The following is a 20,116-nucleotide window of genomic DNA, read 5'->3' on the forward strand; positions in this document are numbered from 1 at the left end:
TTGCTCAGTTGTACACCGGGGCCTCCCACTCCTCTTTCTATTCTGCTTAGAGCCAGTTTGCTCTCTTCTGTGAAGGGAGTAGTACACAGCGTTGTACGGGATCTTCAGTTTCTTGGCAATTTCTCGCATGGAATAGCCTTCATTTCTCTGAACAAGAATAGACTGACGAGTTTCAGAAGAAAGTTCTTTGTTTCTGTATGACATTCCTGGGAGTGTGTAAACGTCATATTACCATAGCGTTGTTGTATGTTCTCTATGGTTATGTTCTTGAAAATATATACATTTATAAATTCAGCGACTTGGATACATTTGTTCAAACTCATGAGGGACACCTGGGAGACTTCCTTCAAAATATTATGTAATCTCTCATTCTTGAATGTATCAGTCTGACACTTTGCACACACACACTGCTGCCCTCTTGGCGACAACATCTAAATTATCCCCAGCTTCTTATCTCAATGTATGGCCTTTCTTTTGCATTTCAAAGATGTTGCAACAAAAATAAAAATAGAAAACACATGTTTTTTTGTTTGTTTTAAGTTTTACTACATCTATTGTGTTATATTCTCCTGTATTCATTTCACATTTCCACAAACTTCAAAGTGTTTCCTTTCAAATAGTATCAAGAATATTCATATTCTTGCTTCAGGACCTGAGCTACAGGCAGTTAGATTTGGGTATGTTATTTTAGGCGGAAGTTGAGATGAAGGGTCTGTCGTTCGGTAATTTGTAAAAAGCCAATTGGACATATGTAGGAATCTGGCAGCTTCATTAAATAGTACGCGCAAAACACCAGTCTCAACGTCAACAGTGAAGAGGCAACTCTGCGATGCTGGCCTTCTAGGCAGAGTTCCTCTGTCCAGTGTCTGTGTTCTTTTGCCCATCTTAATATTTAATTTTTATTGGCCAGTCTGAGATATGGCTTTTTCTTTGCAACTCTGCCTAGAAGGCCAGCATCCCGGAGTCGCCTCTTCACTGTTGACGTTGAGAGTGGTGTTTTGTGGGTACTATTTAATGAAGCTGCCAGTTGAGGACTTGTGAGGTGTCTGTTTCTCAAACTAGACACTCTAATGTACTTGTCCTCTTGTTGTGCACCGGGGGCTTCCACTCCTCTTTCTATTCTGGTTAGAGCCAGTTTGCGCTGTTCTGTGAAGGGAGTAGTATACAGCGTTGTACGAGATCTTCAGTTTCTTAGCATTTTCTCGCACGGAATAGCCTTCATTTCTCAGAACAAGAATAGACTGATGAGTTTCAGAAGAAAGTGCTTTCTTTCTGGCCCTTTTGAGCCTGTAATCGAACCCACAAATTCTGATGCTCCAGATACTCAACTAGTCTAAAGAAGGCCAGGTGTATTGCTTCTTTAATCAGGACAACAGTTTTCATATGTGCTAACATAATTGCAAAAGGGTTTTCTAATGATGAATTAGCCTTTTAAAATGATAAACTTGGATTATCTAACACAACGTGCCATTGAACAAAGCAGTGATGGTTGCTGATAATGGGCCTATGTAGATATTCCATTAAAAAAATCACCCATTTCCAGCTACAATAGTCATTTACAACATTAACAATGTACAGTTGAAGTCGGAAGTTTAAATACACCTTAGCCAAATACATTTAAACTCAGTTTTTCACAATTCCTGACGTTTAATCCTAGTAAAAATTCCCTGTCTTAGGCCACTTCATTTTAAGAATGTGAATGTCCGAATAATAGTAGAGAGAATGATTTATTTCAGCTTTTATTTATTTCATCACATTCCCAGTGGGTCAGAAGTTTACATACACTCAATTAGTATTTGGTAGCATTGCCTTTCAGTTGTTTAACTTCCCACAATAAGTTGGGTGAATTTTGGCCCATTCCTCCTGACAGAGCTGGTGTAACTGAGTCAGGTTTGTAGGCCTCTTTGCTCGCACACACTTTTTCAGTTCTGCCCACAAATTTTCTATAGGACTGAGGTCAGGGCTTTGTGATGGCCACTCCAATACCTTGAATTTGTTGTACTTTTTGCCACAATTTTGCCACAACTTTAGAAGTATGCTTGTGGTCATTGTCCATTTGGAAGACCCATTTGCGACCAAGCTTTAACTTCCTGACTGATGTCTTGAGATGTTGCTTCAATATATCCACATAATTTCCCTTACTCATGATGCCATCTATTTTGTGAAGTGCACCAGTCCCTCCCTCAGCAAAGCACCCCCACAACATGATGCTGCCACCCCCGTACTTCACGGTTGGGATGGTGTTCTTCGGCTTGCAAGCCTCCCCCTTTTTCCTCCAAACATAACGATGGTCATTATGGCCAAAACTTTTTGTTTCATCAGACCAGAGGACATTTCTCCAAAAAGTACGATCTTTGTCCCCATGTGCAGTTGCAAACCGTAGTCTGGCTTTTTTTATGGCAGTTTTGGAGCAGTGGCTTCTTCCTTGCTGAGCGGCCTTTCAGGTTATGTTGATATAGGACTTGTTTTACTGTGGATATAGATACTTTTGTACCTGTTTCCTCCAGCATCTTCACAAGGTCCTTTGCTGTTGTTCTGGGATTGACTTGAACTTTTCGCACCAAAGTACATTCATCTCTAGGAGACAGAACGTGTCTCCTTCCTGAGCAGTGTGACGGCTGCGTGGTCCCATCGTGTTTATACTTGCAAACTATTGCTTGTACAGATGAACATGGTACCTTCAGGCGTTTGCAAATTGCTCACAAGGATGAACCAGACTTGTGGAGGTCTACAATGTTTTTCTGAGGTCTTGGCTGATTTCTTTAGATTTTCCCATGATGTCAAGCAGAGGCACTGAGTTTGAAGGTAGGCCTTGAAATACATCCACAGGTACACCTCCAATTGACTGAAATTATGTCAGTTTGCCTATCAGAAGCTTCTAAAGCCATGACATAATTTTATGGAATTTTCCAAGCTGTATAAAGGCACAGTCAACTTAGTGTATGTAAACTTCTGACCCACTAGAATTGTGATACAGAGAATTATAAGTGAAATAATCTGTCAGTAAACAATTGTTGGAAAAATGAATGTTAACAAGAAATTTGTGGAGTGGTTGAAAAACAAGTTTTAATGACTCCAACCTAACTGTATGTAAGCTTCTGACTTCAACTGTATACACTGTAGTTCTGATCAACTTCATGTTATTTTAATGGACAAAACATTTGCTTTTCTTTCAAAAACAAGCACATTTCTAAGTGACCCCAAACTTTTTTTTACTTTTACCCCTTTTGCTCCACAATTGGTAGTTACAGTATTGTCTCATCGCTGCAACTCCCCTACGGACCAGGGAGAGGCGAAGGTCGAGAGCCATGCGTCTTCCAAAACACGACCTTGCCAAGCTGCACTGCTCACTTAACCCGGAAGCCAGCCACACCAATGTGTCGGAGGAAACACCGTCCGACTGAGCTTGCAGGTGCCCGGACAGCTACAAGGAGTCGCTAGAGCACGATGGGACAAGGAAATCTCAGCCGGCCAAACTCTCCCCTAACGGACGACGCTGGGCCAATTGAGAGCCACCTCATGGGTCTCCCAGTCACGGACGACTGTGACACAGCCTGGGATCGAAATCCTGGGCTATAGTGACGCCTCAAGCAGTACCTTAGACTGCTGCGCCACTCGGGAGGCCCCGGGTATGTATACTTTGGCATTTTATAGCAAGCAGTTTCCATTTTTATTTCATATCAAGATACCTTTCAACAACATTTATCTGTTACAATGTCCATATCTGAAGTCATGAATCATGATTACTGTCAACAACATTTATCTGTTATAATGTCCATATCTGTAGTCATGATCACTGTCAACATTTATCTGTTATAATGTCCATATCTGTAGTCATGATCACTGTCAACATTTATCTGTTATAATGTCCATATCTGTAGTCATGATCACTGTCAACAACATTTATCTGTTACAATGTCCATATCTGAAGTCATGATCACTGTCAACAACATTTATCTGTTATAATGTCCATATCTGTAGTCATGATCACTGTCAACATTTATCTGTTATAATGTCCATATCTGTAGTCATGATCACTGTCAACAACATTTATCTGTTACAATGTCCATATCTGAAGTCATGATCACTGTCAACAACATTTATCTGTTATAATGTCCATATCTGTAGTCATGATCACTGTCAACAACACCCCATCAGGTCACATGGTTCAGTTAGAACAGGAGTGTGACTGTGTTTCCATGGAGACCCAGGTGTTCCTCCAGGAAACAGGAGACTACTCTACCTGGCTCAGGGACACTGAAGAGCCCTCCTCATTAGAAACACTAAACCCTGGGTAGAGGGGCTCAGTGAATGTGGTCTGGAATGTATACAGGTGGGTCATTGTGTCAGAGTAGACCTCGTAGAAGGAAAGCGTGCCGACCGGCCAGTCTAGAAACACTCCTACTCTGGGGCGTGGAGGGGAGGAGGACAGGTCTCTCTGGGGTTGAGGACGGTTGATGAGGTGTGGAGCAGGTATAGTAGTATATTCATTATTGTGGAGGGCAGTGTAATGATCCCCACGGCAGGTCAGACGCCAGGACTTGTTATTGTATCCAAAGTCACTGGCAGAACCATCTTCTTTTCTGTTGATACCTTTATATGTCACTCCTATGTCAGCCCGCCCACTCCACTCTACCTCCCAGTAACAGCGTCCAGTCAGACCCTCTCTACACAACACCTGGGGAACCACATCAAATCTCTCTGGGTGATCAGGATACGGCTGCTCCTCTTTAACCCTCTCCACCCTTCTGTTCCCCTCAGACAGAGAGAGGTTTCTGTGTGCTGTGTTTGGGTCCAGTGTGAGATCACAGGCATCTGCAGACAAGAGGACAAGTTAGAGGAGAGAGAATTGGCTAGAATTTGTCAGAATGTGTGTGTGTGTTTAATAATGCGCTTGTTTGTCAAATGTATTGGTCAATAAACTGATTCCTTATAACTAACACCCTTACATATCTTCATCAGCTGTGGTTTAACCCAGAACTCTTCATTATGGTCCACACTGTGGGAGAGACAGAGGAACAGGCAGAGTGAGTGACACACAGTCCGTGTATGAATACAACAATATAACATTTTCACAGAAACTGTACTAACTTGAGTTTCTCCAGTCTACAGTGTGGATCCTCCAGTCTAGCAGAGAGCAGCTTCACTCCAGAGTCTCCTGGGTGATTGAAGCTCAGGTCCAGTTCTCTCAGGTGGGAGGGGTTTGACCTCAGAGCTGAGGCCAGAGAAGCACAGCCTTCCTCTGTGACTCTACAGAATGACAGCCTGCAGAGACAGGTCAACATGATTTAACAGGACTGCTGCCCTCTAGTGGTGATAGCTGATACACAGTATAAACATATTTCCTATAAACCCAATACTGTTTCTAAATACTAACCACAGTTTCTCTGTTTACAATGTAGATCCCCCAGTTAACCCAGTATTTACCTTATTGGTTGAGCTGACTTACTGCCTACTGTAATGATGTTGTGCTTTGACACATCATCTTTGTATTGAGCAGGTATGTTTCTAAGTACTGACCTCAGTTTCTCTAGTTGACAGTGTGGATTCTCCAGTCCAGCAGAGAGCAGCTTCACTCCTGAATCCTGCAGGTCATTGTGACTCAGATCCAGCTCTCTCAGGTGAGAGGAGTTTGAGCTGAGAACTGAGGCCAACACTTCACACCCTTTCTCTGTCAGGGAACATCCATCCAGCCTAAAGGGGATAATATATTGTAACATGATGAGTAACAAGTAAACAACTTTGAAAATAACATTAGAAAAAACATTAAAGACAAAACAAACAAATCCATTAAATCAGGTTAATCAATTTAAATGCGTTCTTGGCAAAGAAAGTCTCTAAGGGATGTGAACAACAAACGTTTTAGTCTGCTAGTGTTAATATGCAGTTATACCTGTAGTAGGTATGAATTTTAGGACCAGGCTTCCAAGTAAAAGCAACCAAGAAAAAATATATCTGAATATGCTCTCCGTGACAATTTGACCTTTACAAACTGTCCAACAATCAATGAGTTCTGGTCATGTGACAAACCCTCCCAAAGTACTGACCTCAGTGTCTGTAGTTTACAGTGTAGATACTGACCTCAGTGTCTGTAGTTTACAGTGTAGATACTGACCTCAGTGTCTGTAGTTTACAGTGTAGATACTGACCTCAGTGTCTGTAGTTTACAGTGTAGATACTGACCTCATTGTCTGTAGTTTACAGTGTAGATACTGACCTCATCGTCTGTAGTTTACAGTGTAGATACTGACCTCAGTGTCTGTAGTTTACAGTGTAGATACTGACCTCAGTGTCTGTAGTTTACAGTGTGGATGTTTCAGAGCAGTAAAGAGTTCCCTCCCACCAACATCCGACAGCTCACTGTTCCTCAGGTCCAGTTCCAGTTCTCTCAGAGAGGAGTCTGCTGATTGGAGAACGGAGGCCAGTGATCCCCAGTCCTCTTCAGAGAGTATAAAGCTAGCCAGTCTGTAGAAACAGAGATAATATCACTCATACAGAATATGATGTAGTGTTGGTCAGAGACACATAACAGCATTATTCAGAACCTGTCCTTTCAGATGATAACACATTTAGTACATCAACTCTTAGTGAGGTACATCTGGTATGTAGTCATGTCTGTAGGTATGTAGTCATGTCTGTAGGTATGTAGTCATGTCTGTGGGTATGCAGTCATGTCTGTAGGTATGTAGTCATGTCTGTAGGTATGTAGTCATGTCTGTGGGTATGCAGTCATGTCTGTAGGTATGCAGTCATGTCTGTAGGTATGTGGTCATGTCTGTAGGTATGTAGTCATGTCTGTAGGTATGTAGTCATGTCTGTGGGTATGCAGTCATGTCTGTAGGTATGTAATCCTGTCTGTAGGTATGTGGTCATGTCTGTAGGTATGTGGTCATGTCTGTAGGTATGTAGTCATGTCTGTAGGTATGTAGTCATGTCTGTGGGTATGCAGTCATGTCTGTAGGTATGCAGTCATGTCTGTAGGTATGTAGTCATGTCTGTAGGTATGTAGTCATGTCTGTAGGTATGTAGTCACATCTGTAGGTATGTAGTCATGTCTGTAGGTATGTGGTCATGTCTGTAGGTATGTGGTCATGTCTGTAGGTATGTAGTCATGTCTGTAGGTATGTGGTCATGTCTGTAGGTATGTGTCTGTCTGTAGGTATGTGTCTGTCTGTAGGTATGTAGTCATATCTGTAGGTATGTGTCTGTCTGTAGGCCTGTGGTCATTAAAATAATTCTAAATGAATAAATAATGTCTGTTCACAGTTAATTATTACAGATAATTTTACTCCAACAAACTGTCCAAAAATGCATACATCTTTAGCCTATTGTCATGTGATCAACCATCGCAAAGTACTAACCGCAGTTTGTGTAGTTTACAGTTTGGATGTTTCAGAGAAGCAAAGAGTTCCTTCCCACCACCATCAGACAGCTTAGTGTCTCTCAGGTCCAGTTCTCTCAGATGTGAGTCCGCTGATTGGAGAGCAGAGGGCAGTAATCCACAGTGCTCTTCGGAGAGTTTATAGCCACCCAGTCTGTAGAAACAGAGACAATATCACTCATACAGAGTGTGATGTAATGCAGGTCAGTGACACATACCAGCATTATAACAAATTTAGCACAGTGAGGTCAAAATCTTCCTCAGATACGTCTGCTGTGTGTGTCTGAAGTTCTGTGAGTGACAGAAACATAATGTTCAAGGCATGATAATTCTACCCCTACCAACTGTTCAACAATGATTCATCTTTTATAGTTTTCATCATGAGAAGACCTCCTCAATACTACTGACCTCAGTGTCTCCAGTTTACAGTGTGGATGTTTCAGTGCAGCAAGAACAGCAGTCAGCGCAGCAAAGAGAACAGTCAGTCTGGCCTCGTCATCACCATCAGGATCATCAGTACCATCAGGGTCACGCTCCCCGATGTCGTCCAGGTGCAGCTCTCTTAGATGTGAGTCTGCTGATTGGAGAATGGAGGCCAATGATTCGTAGTCCTCCATAGAGAGTTCAAAGCCAATCAGTCTGTAAATACAGAGACAATATAATTCATTAGGGCTGTGACGATACCAGTATCGTGATGTTTTTTCCATGGCAAAAATGAAAACACAAAGCAGACCAAACTCTTTGGTCCTTTAAAAACCTGCTGTATGTGTGGTAGCACGGAAAATAATTAAATGTGACTCTGGATGACAACATAATGATATTAGTTTCCAACATTAGGGCTGTGTTCCTAAAGAAGTTAAATCCACTTCCTGTTTTGTTTCCTTGCTACGATACTAATGAGTATCGCGATACTCATTAGCAACTAATCACATGCAGGCTCCTGTGGTGGGGTGGTACGGACCACCAGAGGCAGACACCATCAGGCAGACACCATCAGGCAGCCCAATGGGACCAGAGCCTGAGATCTCCAACGTGGGCCAGGAGACAGACAGAGACAGACAAAAACATTCTCTCTCGCTCTCTCAATTCAATATCAATTTAAGGTGCTTTATTGGCATGGAAAACATATGTTAACATTGCCAAAGCAAGTGAAATAAATAATAAGCAAAAGTAAACATTATACTCACAAAAGTTTCAAAATTATAAAGACATTTCAAATGTCATAGTATGTCTATATACAGTGCTGTAACGATGTACAAATAGTTAAAATACAAAATGGACAATAAATAAACAAATATAGGTTGTATTTACAATGGTGTTTGATCTTCACTGCTTACCCTTTTCTTGTGGCAACAGGTCACACATCTTGCTGCTGTGATGGCACACTGTGGTATTTCACCCAATAGACAATGGAGTTTATCAAAATTGGATTTGTTTTCAAATTATTTGTGGGTCTGTGTAACCTGAGGGAAATATGTGTCTCTAATATGGTCATATGTTCGGCAGGTTAGGAAGTACAGCTCAGTTTCCACCTCATGTTGTGGGCTGTGTGCACATAGCCTGTCTTCTCTTGAGAGCCAGGTCCGCCTTCAGAGGCCTTTCTTAATAGCAAGGCTATGCTCACGGAGTCTGTACATAGTCAAAGATTTCCTTAATTTTGGGTCAGTCACAGTGGTCAGGTATTCTGCCACTGTGTACTCTCTGTTTAGGGCCAAATATCATTCTAGTTGCTCTTTTAAAAAAAAATTCTTTCCAATGTGTCAAGCAATTATCTTTTTGTTTTGTCATGATTTGGTTGGGTCTAATTGTGTTGCTGTCCTGGAGGTCTGTGGGGTCTGTTTGTGTTTGTGAACAGATCCCCAGGAGTAGCTTGCTTAGGGGGCTCTTCTCCAGGTTTATTTCTCTGTAGGTGATAGCTTTGTTGTGGAAGGTTTGGGAATCGCTTCCTTTTAGATGGTTGTCGAATTTAATGGCTCTTTTCTGGATTTTGATCATTAGGGGGTATCTGCTCTGCATGCATTATTCGGTGTTTTACGTTGTACACGAAGGATATTTTTGCAGAATTCTGCATGCAGATTCTCAATATGGTGTTTGTCCCATTTTGTGAATTCTTGGTCGGTGAGCGGACCCCAGACCTCACAACCATAAAGGGCAATGGCTTCTATAACGTATTCCAGTATTTTTTGCCAGATCCTAGTTGGTACATTGATTTTTATGTTCCTTTTGATGGCATAGAATGCCCTTTTTGCCTTGTCTCTCAGATCGTTCACAGACTTGTGGAAGTTACCTGTGGCACTGATGTTTAGGCCAAGGTATGGATCGTTTTTTTGTGCTCTAGGGCAATGGTGTCTAAATGGATTCCTGGTCCTGGCAACTGGACCTTTTTTGGAACAACGTTATTTTGATCTTACTGAGATTCACTGTCAAGGCCCAGGTCTGACAGAATCTGTGCAGAAGATCAAGGTGCTAATGTAGGCCCACCAAGGCTGGGGACAGAAGCACCAGATCATCAGCAAACAGTAGACATTTGACTTCAGATTCTAGTAGGGTGAGGCCGGATGCTGCAGACTGTTCTAGTGCCCTCGCCAATTTGTTGAAATATATGTTGAAGAGCGTGGGGCTCAAGCTGCATCCCTGTTTTTCCCCATGGCCCAGAGGAAATAAATATGTGTGTTTTTTAGCCAATTTTAACCGCACACTTGTTGTTTGTGTACATTGATTTATAATTATGTATGTTTTTCCCCCCAACACCACTTTCCATCAATTTATATAGCCGACCCTCATGCCATATTGACAAATCAGTTTTTTGGTTTTGTTTTGTTTGTTTTGTCAGTTAGGGTGCGCAGGGTGAATACATGGTTTGTCATTCGGTAATTTGGTAAAAAGCCAATTTGACATTTGCTCAGGAAATGTAGGAGTTTGCTGTTAATGATAATGCAGAGGATTTTCCTGAGGTTGCTGCTGAAGCATATCCCATGGTAGTTATTGGGGTTGAATGTTTCTCTACTTTTTGGGATTGGGATGATCAGTCCTTGGTTCCAAATTCTGGGGAAGATGCTAGAGCTCAGGATGATGTTAAAGAGCTTAAGTATAGCCAATTGGAATTTGTAGTCTGTATATTTTATCATTTCATTTAGGATACCATCAACACCTAGGCCTTTTTGGGTTTGTATTTTGTCCTGTACAGATGTCGGATCTGCTCTATAGGGCCATAAGCAAACAAGAAACGCTCACCCAGACGCGGTGCTCACAGTGGCCGGTGACTTTAATGCAGGAAAACTGAAATTCTTTTTAGCTCATTTCTACCAGCATGTCACCTGTGCAACTAGAGGCTACTTCACACACAGGAACAAATACAAATCTCTCCCTTGGACTCCATTTGGCAAATCTGACTCTATCCTCCTGATTCCTGCTTACAAGCAAAAATTCTAACTGAAAGTACCAATACAGAAGTGGTCCGAGGAATGTTAAGCTACAGGACTGTTTCGCTAGGACAGACTGGAATATGTTCCGTGATTCATCCGATGGCATTGAGGACGTCGTCCCCACAGTGACCGTGCATGCATATCCCAACCAGAAGCCATGAATTACAGACAACATCTGCACTGAGCTAAAGACTAGTGCTGCCACTTTCAATGAGCGGGAGACTAATCTGGACGCTTTTAAGAAATCCCGCTACGCCCTCCGACAAACCATCAAACAGGATACTGTCAATACAGGACCAAGATCAAATCTTACTATACCGGCTCTTATGCTCGTCGAATGTGGCGGTGTTTGCTAACTATCATGGATTACAAAGGGAAACCCAGTCATGAGCTGTCCAGTAACGCTAGCCTACCCGACGAGCTAAATACATTCTATGCACGCTTCGAGGCTAGCAACACTGAACTATGCATGAGAGAACCAACTGTACCGGACAACTTTGTGATCAGACGGATTGCCAGGACGTGTACTCAAAGCATGTGCTGGCCAGGTGGCAAGTCTCTTCACTGACATTTTTAACCTCTCCCTAACCCAGTCTGTAATACCTACATTTTTCAAGCAGACCACCATAATCACTGTTCCCAAGAATGCCAAGGTAACCTGTCTAAATGACTATCGCCCCGTAGCACTCACATCTGTAGCCATAAAATTCTTTGAAAGGCTGTTCATGGCTCACATCAACACCATCATCCCAGACACCCTGGACCCAGTCCAATTCGCATACCGCCCCAACTGATCCACATTTGATGCAATCTCTATTGCACTCCACACTGTCCTTTCCCACCTGGACAAAACAAACACCTATGTGAGAATGCTGTTCATTGACTACAGCTCAGCGTTCAACCCCATTATGCCCTCCAAGCTCATCACTATGCTCAGGACCCTGGGTTTAAACACCTCCCTCTGCAAATGGATCCTGGACTTCCTGGCAGGCCATCCCCAGGTGGTGAGGGTAGACAACAACACGTCCACCATGCTGACTCTCAACACGGGGGCCACTCTGGGCTGCGTGCTAAGTCCTCTCCTGTACACCTTGTTCACCCACGACTGCACTTCTCCAACATCATTAAGTTTGCAGACTACATGATGGTTTTTGGCCTGAACAGCGACGACGATGAGACAGGGAGGAAGTCAGAGACAAAGTAGCTGATCCTGTGCTACAGGAAATGGAGGGCCGAGCATGCCCCCTTACATTGTGTGTATAAGGTAGTTGTGAATTTGTTAGATTACTTGTTAGATATTACTGCACTATTGGAACTAGAAGCACAAGCATTTCGCTACACTCGTGTTAACATCTGCTAACTATGTGTATGTGACCAATAAAATTTGATTTGATTTGGATCGGGAAGGGACTTCACCTGCCAGGCAGAATCCGTGTTTTACGGGTAAATACATTAGACACCTTACTCATCAGAGTTCTCAGATGATATTAAAACAGTATTAGTCTTCCCTGTGGCTCAGTTGGTAGAGCATGGTGTGTGCAACACCAGGGTTGTGGGTTCGATTCCCACGGGGGGCCAGTACGGAAAAGCAAATGCATGAAATGAAATGTATGCATTCACTACTGTAAGTTGCTCTGGATAAGAGCGTCTGCTAAATGACAAAAAAAAAAAAAGTAAAATGTTAAAAACAGCAACAAAGTTCAGGACAATCCCACACATATATTGCCAATATACAACAACCTGACCTGAAATTCTATACATGATCTTTGCTATATTTTTCCATTTTTAACCAAGCAGTTTCAACCTTGCAGCTAGCGAACATTAGCTAGATCAATGGGTCAGTGCCCCGCAGCATCCTCCCACACATTGCTCTCTCACTGTGTGAGTGTGTATGTGTGTAAATGTCATTCTGTTTTTAAGGCCTATAAGCAGACCTGTATACAGTCAGCGGCAGTGGGGAGGGTGAAGGTTATCGCCGTGTCTTGTGTTATATAGATGGATTTCAGAATGAACCTGGAAGAATCCATTGAAGGGTTTAGGTGAACTGTCTGGGAGGTAGGAGTATTAGTAGATGAAAGTGCATAATTGGCGTACATTAATGTCGTAAATACACAAGATATTGAATTTCCTTAAACAAAGGTGCAGATGGAGCCAGGAAATTCGAGGTGGCGGCTAGTCTTGCAGATATATTTTGTATGATGAGTCATTTGTATATGTAGGAGGCATATGTTGTGGCCCAGACAATATTACAGTAAATGAGATATGGATAAATGAAGCTATAGTAAAGAGTCAGGAAGCAAGCCTGATGAACCAAACAACTAATCTTTCTGATGATACCAACAGATTTCATCACTTTGCTGCAGACAAATTTAATATGATCTTTCCAAGATAATTTTTCATCAATTAAAACTCTGAGAAATGTAGTGAAATATTATATTACAATATTATGGATGAATGTTTATTTTTGACACATTAATTATGCATGGTTACAGGGTTGAAACAGAAACAATTCAAACGGTTAAAGTTAGGTATTAATTCCTAGTGGTAAAGATTAGGGCTATGGTTTGGGGAAGGCTTAAAACAAAATGGATGTGACTTGTTCCGTTTCATTCCCACCAATTTAGAAAAATGAAACATCACACTTGGTGTAAATCCTTTTAGTAATGCATTCACCATTACATGTACATGAAATTAGATTGTGAAATTGATTTTCAATTATTGCTATTGACAATTTTTTACTATTTCAAAGTCTCGAGTACCATATACCTTTTTATGAAATTGAGCACATTGGGGCCTCCCGAGTGATGCAGCAGTCTAAAGCACTGCATTGCAGTGATAGAGGCGTTACTACAGACCTGGGTTCATTCCCGGGCTGTGCCACAACAGGCCGTGGCCGGGAGTCCCATAGGATGGTGCACAATTGGCCCAGCGTCATCCGGGTTAGGAGAGGGTTTGGCCGGGGGGGCTTTACTTGGCTCATCGTGCTCTAGCGACTCCTTGTGGTGGGTCCGGTGCCTGCAGGCTGTCGCCAGCTGAACGGTGTTTCCTCCGACACATTGGTGCGGCTCGCTTCCGGGTTAAACTGGCAGGTGTTAAGGAGCGGGGTTAGGCGGATCATGTTTCGGAGGACGAATGACTCCAACTTCGCCTCTCCCGAGCCAGTTGGGGAGTTGCAGCAATGAGACAAAATCGAAATTGGGGGGGGTTAAAAAATATAAAAATCACATTGAGCACATTGATATATACAGTGGGGGAAAAAAGTATTTGATTCCCTGCTGATTTTGTACTTTTGCCCACTGATAAAGAAAGGATCAGTCTATAATTTTAATGGTAGGTTTATTTGAACAGTGAGAGACAGAATAACAACAAAAATATCCAGAAAAACGCACGTCTAAAATGTTATAAATTGATTTGCATTTTAATGAGGGAAATAAGTATTTGACCCCCTCTCAATCAGAAAGATTTCTGGCTCCCAGGTGTCTTTTATACAGGTAACGAGCTGAGATTAGGAGCACACTGTTAAAGGGAGTGCTCCTAACCGCAGCTTGTTACCTGTAAAAAAGACATCTGTCCACAGAAGCAATCAATCAATCAGATTCCAAACTCTCCACCATAGGCAAGACCAAAGAGCTCTCCAAGGATGTCAGGGACAAGATTGTAGACCTACACAAGGCTGGAATGGGCTACAAGACCATCGCCAAGCAGCTTGGTGAGAAGGTGACAACAGTTGGTGCGATTATTTGCAAATGGAAGAAACACAAAAGAACAGTCAATATCCCTCGACCCGGGGCTCCATGCAAGATCTCACCTCGTGGTGTTGCAATGATCTTGAGAACGGTGAGGAATCAGCCCAGAACTACACGGGAGGATCTTGTCAATGATTTCAAGGCAGCTGGGACCATAGTCACCAAGAAAACAATTGGTAACACACTACGCCGTGAAGGACTGAAATCCTGCAGCGCCCGCAAGGTCCCCCTGCTCAAGAATACACATACATGCCCGTCTGAAGTTTGCTAATGAACATCTGAATGATTCAGAGGACAACTGGTGAAAGTGTTGTGGTCAGATGAGACCAAAATGGAGCTCTTTGGCATCAACTCAACTCGCCATGTTTGGAGGAGGAGGAATGCTGCCTATGACCCCAAGAACACCATCTCCACCGTCAAACATGGAGGTGGAAAAATTATGCTTTTGGGGTGTTTTTCTGCTAAGGAGACAGGACAACTTCACCGCATCAAAGGGACGATGGACAGGCCATGTACTGTCAAATCTTGGGTGAGAACCTCCTTCCCTCAGCCAGGGCATTGAAAATGGGTCGTGGATGGGTATTCCAGTATGACAATGACCCAAAACACATGGCCAAGGCAACAAAGGAGTGGCTCAAGAAGAAGCACATTAAGTTCCTGGAGTGGCCTAGCCAGTCTCCAGACCTTAATCCCATAGAAAATCTGTGGAGGGAGCTGAAGGTTCGAGTTGCCAAACGTCAGCCTCGAAACCTTAATGACTTGGAGAAGATCTGCAAAGAGGAGTGGGACAAAATCCCTCCTAAGATGTGTGCAAACCTGGTGGCTAACTACAAGAAACGTCTGACCTCTGTGATTGCCGACAAGGGTTTTGCCACCAAGTACTAAGTCATGTTTTGCAGTAGGAGGGTCATCTGAATCAGGGTTAGTTTGGCAGCTGGGGTGAAAGAGGAGCGATTACGATAGAGGAAACCATGTCTAGATTTAACTTTAGCCTGCAGCTTTGATATGTGCTGAGAGAAGGACAGTGTACTGCCTAGCCATACTCCCAAGTACTTGTATGAGATGACTACCTCAAGCTCTAAACCCTCAGATGTAGTAATCACACCTGCGGGGAGAGGGGCATTCTTCTTACCAAACCACTTGACCTTTGTTTTGGGGGTGTTCGGAACAAGGTTAAGGGTAGAGAAAGCTTGTTGGACACTAAGAAAGCTTTGTTGTAGAGCATTTAACACAAAATCCGGGGAGGGGCAAGCTGAGAAAAAGACTGTATCATCTGCATATAAATGTATGAGAGAGCTTCCTACTGCCTGAGCTATGTTGTTGATGTAAATTGAGAAGAGCGTGGGGCGAGCGTGGGGCCTAGGATTGAGCCTTGGGGTACTCCCTTGGTGACAGGCAGTGGCTGGGACAGTAGCTTTTCTGACTTTATACACTGTACTCTGAGAGAGGCAGTTAGCAAACCAGGCCAAAGACCCCCCCAGAGACACCAATATTCCATAGCCGGCCCACAAGAATGGAATGGTCTACCGTTTCAAAAGCTTTCGCCAAGTCAATAAAAATAGCAGCACAACATTGCTTAGAATCAAGGGCAATGGTGACATCATTGAGGACCTTTAAGGTTGCAGTGACACATCCATAAACAGAGCAGAAACCAGATTGCATACCAGAGAGAATAGTATATACATCAAGAAAGCCAGTCAGTTGATTATTGACAAGTTTTTCCAATACTTTTGATAAACAGGGCAAAATGACCAAGATGGTTTTTTGGGGTAAAGTTTAAGGAGCTCCTCTAGCACCTCAGACTCAGTGACTGCCTGCAGGGAGAAACTTTGTAGCGGGGCAGGGGAAAAAGAGGGAGAAGCATCGGGGATAGTTGCATTAGAAGGGGCGGGAGATGAGGAAATGTTGGATAGGCAAGGAGGCATGGCTGAGTCAAATAGGAATCCTGACTTAATGAAGTGGTGATTAAAGAGCTCAGCCATGTGCTTCTTGTCAGTAACAACCACATCATCAACTTTAAGGGACATCGGCAGCTGTGAGGAGGAGGGTTTATTCTTCAGGTCTTTAATTGTTTTTCAGAACTTCTTGGGGTTAGACTCACAGAGAGAGAACTGCTCCTTAAAGTAACAAACTTTGGCCTTCCGGATAGCCTGAGTGCACTTATTTCTCATTTGCCTGAACGAGAGCCAGTCAGCCTGAGTATGCGTGTGCCGAGCCTTTCGCCAAATGCAATTCTTGAGGTGGAGTAACTCTGTAAGATCACGGTCGAACCAGTGGCTGAACCTGTTTTTAATTCTCATTTTCTTTATGGGGGCGTGTTTGTTAACTTCTTAAGGTATAGGGGGCAGTATTTTCACGGCCGGATGAAAAACGTACCCAAATTAAACTGGTTACTACTTTGGCCCAGAAACTAGAGTATGCATATTATTAGTATATTTGGATAGAAAACACTCTGAAGTTTCTAAAACTGTTTGAATGGCGTCTGTGAGTATAACAAAACTCATATGGCAGGCAAAAACCTGAGAAAAATTCAACCAGGAAGTGGGAGATCTGAGAATTGTAGTTCTTCTTTCTTATCCCTATCGAAACGTCAGTGTCTGTGGGGTCACGTTGCACTTCCTAAGGCTTCCATTGGCTGTCAAAAGCCTTCAGAAAGTTGTTTCATCCGTCTCCTGTAACCGGGCAGAGTATAGGAGCTCAGTCAATCAGTGGACTGCCTGGGGACAAAGGGATTGGATATGCGCGATCCCGCGAGCGCGCCTTTCCTTATTTTTCTTCTGGAATGAATACGCTATTGTTCGGTTGGAATATTATCGCATTTTTACGTAAAAAATACCATAAAGATTGATTTTAAACAACGTTTTACATGCTTCTAAGAACGGTAATGGAAAATGTTGACTTTTCGTCTCTGGTACCGCGCTCGCGCGAAATGCCTTTGGATAGTGCTCTGTACGCACAAACAAAACGGCGGTATTTGGACATAAATATGGATTATTTCGAACAAAAACAACATTTCTTGTGGAAGTAGCAGTCCTGGGAGTGCATTCTGACGAAGATCAGCAAAGGTAAGAGAATATTTATAATACTAATTCTGAGTTTAGGTGACCCCAGAACTTGGCGGGTGTCTGTATAGTTTGCTTTGATGGCGAGCTATGTACTCAGAATATTGAAAAATGTGCTTTCGCCGAAAAGCTATTTTAAAATCTGACACAGCGGTTGCATAAAGGAGTACTGTATCTATAATTCTTAAAATAATTGTTATGTATTTTGTCAACGTTTATGATGAGTATATTTGTAAATTGATGTGCACATTCACCGGGGTTTTGGTGGGAATACATTTTCTGAACATCACACGCCAATATAAAATGCTGTTTTTGGATATAAATATGAACTTTATCGAACAAAACATACATGTATTGTGTAACATGATGTCCTAGGAGTGTCATCTGATGAAGATCGTCAAAGGTTAGTGCTTCATTTAGATGTGTTTTGGGTTTTTGTGACATATATCCTTGCTTGGAAAATGGCTGTGTGGTTATTTTTGTCTATGTACTCTCCTAACATAATCTAATGTCTTGCTTTCACTGTAAAGCGTTTTTGAAATCGGACAATGTGGTTACATTAAGGAGAAGTGTATCTTTAACCTGTTAGGGCTAGGGGGCAGTATTTACACCGCCGGATAAAAAACGTACCCGATTTAATCTGGTTACCACTCCTACCCAGTAACTAGAATATGCATATACTTATTAGATATGGATAGAAAACACCCTAAAGTTTCTAAAACTGTTTGAATGGTGTCTGTGAGTATAACAGAACTCATATGGCAGGCAAAAACCTGAGAGATTCCTTTACAGGAAGTGGCCTGTCTGACCATTTATTGGCTTTCTTTGACATCTCTTTCCAAAACAAAGGATCTCTGCGGTAACGTGACACTTCCCACGGCTCCCATAGGCTCTCAGAGCCCGGGAAAAAACAGAATGTCGTCATTGCAGCCCCAGGCTGAAGCCCATTATCGCCTTTGTCAAGTGGCCGATCAGAGGACAAAGGGCTTAGGCTCGTGCACTGGCCGCCCCCGTCTTTCTTTTTTTCCCTCTATTTCCCGAAACGCAGATTCCCGGTCGGAATATTATCGCTTTTTTACGAGATAAATTGCATAAAAATTGATTTTAAACAGCGGTTGACATGCTTCGAAGTACGGTAATGGAATATTTAGAAATTTTTGGTCACGAAATGCGCCATGCTCATAACCCTGATTTACCATTTCGGATAGTGTCTAGAACGCACGAACAAAACGCCGCTGTTTGGATATAACAATGGATTATTTGGGACCAAACCAACATTTGTTATTGAAGTAGAAGTCCTGGGAGTGCATTCTGACGAAGAACAGGGAAGGTAATAACATTTTTGTTACAGTAAATCTGATTTTGGTGAAAGCTAAACTTGCTGGGTGTCTAAATAGCTAGCCCGTGATGGCTGGGCTATGTACTTAGAATATTGCAAAATGTGCTTTCACCAAAAAGCTATTTTAAAATCGGACATATCGAGTGCATAGAGGAGTTCTGTATCTATAATTCTTAAAATAATTGTTATGCTTTTTGTGAACGTTTATCGTGAGTAATTTAGTAAATTGTTTGTAAATTCCCCGGAAGTTTGCGGGGGGTATGCTAGTTCTGAACGTCACATGCTAATGTAAAAAGCTGTTTTTTGATATAAATATGAACTTGATTGAACAAAACATGCATGTATTGTATAACATAATGTCCTAGGTGTGTCATCTGATGAAGATCATTTACATTTTGTGACATTATATGCTAGCTTGAAAAATGGGTGTCTGATTATTTCTGGCTGGGTACTCTGCTGACATAATCTAATGTTTTGCCTTCGTTGTAAAGCCTTTTTGAAATCGGACAGTGTGGTTAGATTAACGAGAGTCTTGTCTTTAAATAGCTGTAAAATAGTCATATGTTTGAGAAATTGAAGTAATAGCATTTCGAAGGTATTTGAAAATCGCGCCACAGGATTCAACTGGCTGTTACGTAGGTGGGACGATTTGGTGCCACCTGCCCTAGAGAGGTTAAAATGGTGTAAAATAGTCGTATGTTTGAGAAATTTGAATTATGAGATTTTGTTGTTTTGAATTTGCCGCCCTGATATTTCACTGGCTGTGTCCCGCAGGTGGGACGCTAGCGTCCCACGTAGCCCATAGAAGTTAACAATAACACTGAAAATATCAAAAAAGAAGGTCCAAGCATCTTTGACAGAGTGGATCAAGCTGATTCTATACCATTTTACAGAGGCCAGGCAATGAAGGAAGGCTTGCTCATTAAAGTTTTTTAGCAAGCGTCTATGACATATCAGGACAGGTCGTTTCACTGAGCAGCCATTACGAACACAGGCTGTAAAACAGTGATCACTAAGGTCATTACAGAAAACACCAGACTGATACCTATCAAGATTATTTGTGATGATAACATCAAGAAGAGTAGCTTTTCTGGGTGTTTGGAGTAATACTTTGTGGGATTGGTAATAACTTGAGAAAGATTTAGGGAGTCCCATTGCTTTAA

General features: G+C 42.3%; 1 protein-coding gene across 1 annotated transcript in view; it reads right to left on the bottom strand.

Moving 5' to 3' along the window:
* Positions 1-4,020: 4,020 nt before the first annotated feature.
* Positions 4,021-20,116, bottom strand: part of LOC115178135 (NACHT, LRR and PYD domains-containing protein 12) — a 29,896-nt gene continuing 13,800 nt past the window's right edge. Inside the window, exons 7-13 of the mRNA XM_029739172.1 lie at positions 7,790-8,020; positions 7,362-7,535; positions 6,286-6,465; positions 5,521-5,694; positions 5,092-5,265; positions 4,950-4,999; positions 4,021-4,815 (exon numbers count right to left, since the gene is read on the bottom strand). Coding sequence (XP_029595032.1) covers positions 4,235-4,815; positions 4,950-4,999; positions 5,092-5,265; positions 5,521-5,694; positions 6,286-6,465; positions 7,362-7,535; positions 7,790-8,020 — 1,564 coding nt within the window. The 3' untranslated portion in view covers positions 4,021-4,234. The remainder of the gene's footprint in view (positions 4,816-4,949; positions 5,000-5,091; positions 5,266-5,520; positions 5,695-6,285; positions 6,466-7,361; positions 7,536-7,789; positions 8,021-20,116) is intronic.

This window comes from Salmo trutta, chromosome 38 (genome assembly GCF_901001165.1).
Source record: "Salmo trutta chromosome 38, fSalTru1.1, whole genome shotgun sequence".
Lineage (NCBI taxonomy): Eukaryota > Metazoa > Chordata > Actinopteri > Salmoniformes > Salmonidae > Salmo > Salmo trutta.